Source organism: Apteryx rowi, unplaced genomic scaffold (genome assembly GCF_003343035.1).
Source record: "Apteryx rowi isolate R43461 unplaced genomic scaffold, aptRow1 scaffold_142, whole genome shotgun sequence".
Lineage (NCBI taxonomy): Eukaryota > Metazoa > Chordata > Aves > Apterygiformes > Apterygidae > Apteryx > Apteryx rowi.
In genome coordinates this window covers 1,756,556-1,759,128 of record NW_020447664.1, presented here as the reverse complement: position 1 = coordinate 1,759,128, position 2,573 = coordinate 1,756,556, and the positions used below count along the sequence as shown (strand labels likewise).

The window sequence follows — 2,573 nt, the reverse complement described above, 5'->3', positions numbered from 1 at the left end:
TGGCGGCGGGCTGCGCGGGCGCGGAGGGCTCGGCGTGGGAACACGAGGCGGGGGGTTCCCGGCCGGAGTCCGAGGAGGGGGACACCAGGGAGGGCGTGGAGGACTCGTAGCCGGAGCTGGGAGGAGGGGATTTGCAGTGCACTTTCATGTGTTTTCTCAGGGAGCTGGGGTGGGTGTAGGACTTGTCACAGCCTCTCACTTTGCAGTTGTACGGCTTGTCGCTGGTGTGGACGTGCGAGTGCTTCTTCCTGTCGCTGCTGTTGGCGAAGCGTCTGTCACAGCCCTCGAATTCACATTTGAACGGCTTCTCCCCTGAAGGAGGCAACGGGCGAGCACAGGCATTAGTAAGGGGGGGCGGCGTGGGGACAGGGGGCGCCGCGCCCCGGCACCCGCAGCCCGCCGCCTCCCGCGCCCCCGGGCGCGGCTCTCCCGGGGCAGCTTCCCGGGCTCAGCTTTCCCTCGGCCTCTCCCGCCCCGTCCTTCGCCGCCCGCACACGCCGCCGCCGCCCCGCCGCGCTCCCCCCGCCGCCCTGCGCCCACCCGGCTGCGCCGCCAGCCCCGCACCGAGAGCGCCCTGCCCGGCCAGCCTCAAGCCACTCCTTCCCCCTTCCCCTGCCCTGCGTGTCAGCGTGGGGTTTTGTGCAAAAGACAAAGCCCTTAGATAAGGAGAACTTAGAGGCCAAGTGCTCGCTCCGGATAAACAAAGCGTGTTGTCTCTGCAGACTGCGATGTCCTGCAGAAAGAGTGGTCAGCGATTTATCCCTGGGAATGTTTTTACGTTAAATACATCTCTCACACTCCCCGAGGTGCACGTGGAAATATTATTCATAACCTTGGTAAATCACATCTCATCCACTCTATTCTTGCGTTGATTACAATCCCGTGGAAGATCTGCACCACCCTCCCTCCCCTGACTCGCTCACCGGCTTGCTGATACTGCGTGTTAAAGCACAAAATCTTTAAAAAAGGCATTGATTGTGGGGTGCAAAATCACAGACATTCAGCAGGAAAGAGACTAGGCCAGTGCCCAGTTCTGTCGGGAGGGTAAGAGTCTTTTATCATTTGAACCTACTCAGTCAGGAAGGAATTGCAATCGGGATTAATTTGTCTGGTAATATGATAAGTGACGTTAAGCATAATAGAAATATAATCGTGTTGTTGGAGTCCTGTGAAAGTTTAACCTCGGATTCTGTGCACTGGGCAAGGCACACGATATACAGGACGTGTTTTCCAGGAAACATGCCTCAGACATTTCAGGATGAAATGCTGACTACTTTATTGTCACTGGTAATAGCAAACTGCAAAAACCTCCTTCCGAAGGAGCACCCAGGTCCTACAGCAACCAAGTGTGAAAATAGCCTTTTCCCCCGTCAAAAGCAAAAAAAAAAAAAAAAAAAAAAAAAAAAAAAAAAAAAAAAAAAAAAAATCAGGGCGCAGGAAACACCACGAAAATATACAACTGAACGTTAAAAATGAAGTGCAAACAAAGCCACTGTGTTCACCATCATGGCGTATATGGTCGCAAGGACTTCGAATATTTGTAAAAGCTTCGGGGTTTTGTTTTTGATTTTGTTGGGGAGGGGGGTTCCCCCTCAGTTCGTCACGATTAAATTTCTGAGGGAACCAGCCCACCTCGTGCTTGGTTGTGAGCACAGGGAAATAAAGGAAAGCATCCCAAATATTTCACATGAATGCACTTTATGCAAGGTGGGTGGGAAAAAGCTCATGGCTCCGCGTTTAAAGTATGTCCTTTCTACTGTAATAATCAATGACGCTGCCTCACATCTTTTACCGCTAACATTTGCACAGAGGTTTGGTAAATACCTGGCGTTAGAGGGAGACGGGGAGAGGTTAAAAATAAGGTCTCTCAGAAAATGATGCGGGTCCTGTAACCAAATATTCTTGATACATAGTAGTGCATATGCATAGACACACGCACGCATATAATCTAATTACAGTTTCACGTAAGGAAACAATTTGACCTTCAGCATCTAAGTTGAGACAACAAATCAAGGATATTAGTGTAGTACAAGCAAGCAGTAAGTTAGGAGACCCCAGGGAAAGCCATCCTCATAAGCACTCTGGTTGTGCAAAGTGAGTTACATTCAGGTAAAACGGGGCTGCAGCGCCTTCTGATTTCTCAAGAGTTGAAAAATGTTTAACTTCGCTTAACCCCGTGAAAGAGTCACGGAGAAGCCCCTCCGTCCTGTCAGATATCAACTGGAAAGAGGGCAGCATTTTCCCAGCTGCCTGGTTTGCATTCTCTGGACGCCTCGATAAAGAGGAGCCATCCGCACCGCTTGCAAGAATCCCTTTCGCGAGAGCAGGTTTTCTTACGTGGAAATCTCTATCCGCGAGGGAGAGGACATTTTACAGGTCCTTCCTGCTGCAGCCTGAGCACAGAGGTGCCGAGCTCTAGACCCGCAGAAAGTTCAACCAGGCGATGGAGAAGCGCAGGAGCTCAACCGCCATTTTAAAACCACACTTGTAGCTGTGCAAAAAAAAACTGTTCAGGGAAATTCAGCTTGGAAAATGCGGCCTACCCCCCCATCACCGGGCGTGCATTAAGGTAT

At 51.3% G+C, this 2,573-nt stretch overlaps 1 protein-coding gene across 1 annotated transcript in view; it reads right to left on the bottom strand.

Moving 5' to 3' along the window:
* ZIC4 (Zic family member 4) overlaps positions 1-2,573 on the bottom strand; it is a 33,826-nt gene that overhangs the window by 27,999 nt on the left and 3,254 nt on the right. Inside the window, exon 3 of the mRNA XM_026058079.1 lies at positions 45-312. Coding sequence (XP_025913864.1) covers positions 45-312 — 268 coding nt within the window. The remainder of the gene's footprint in view (positions 1-44; positions 313-2,573) is intronic.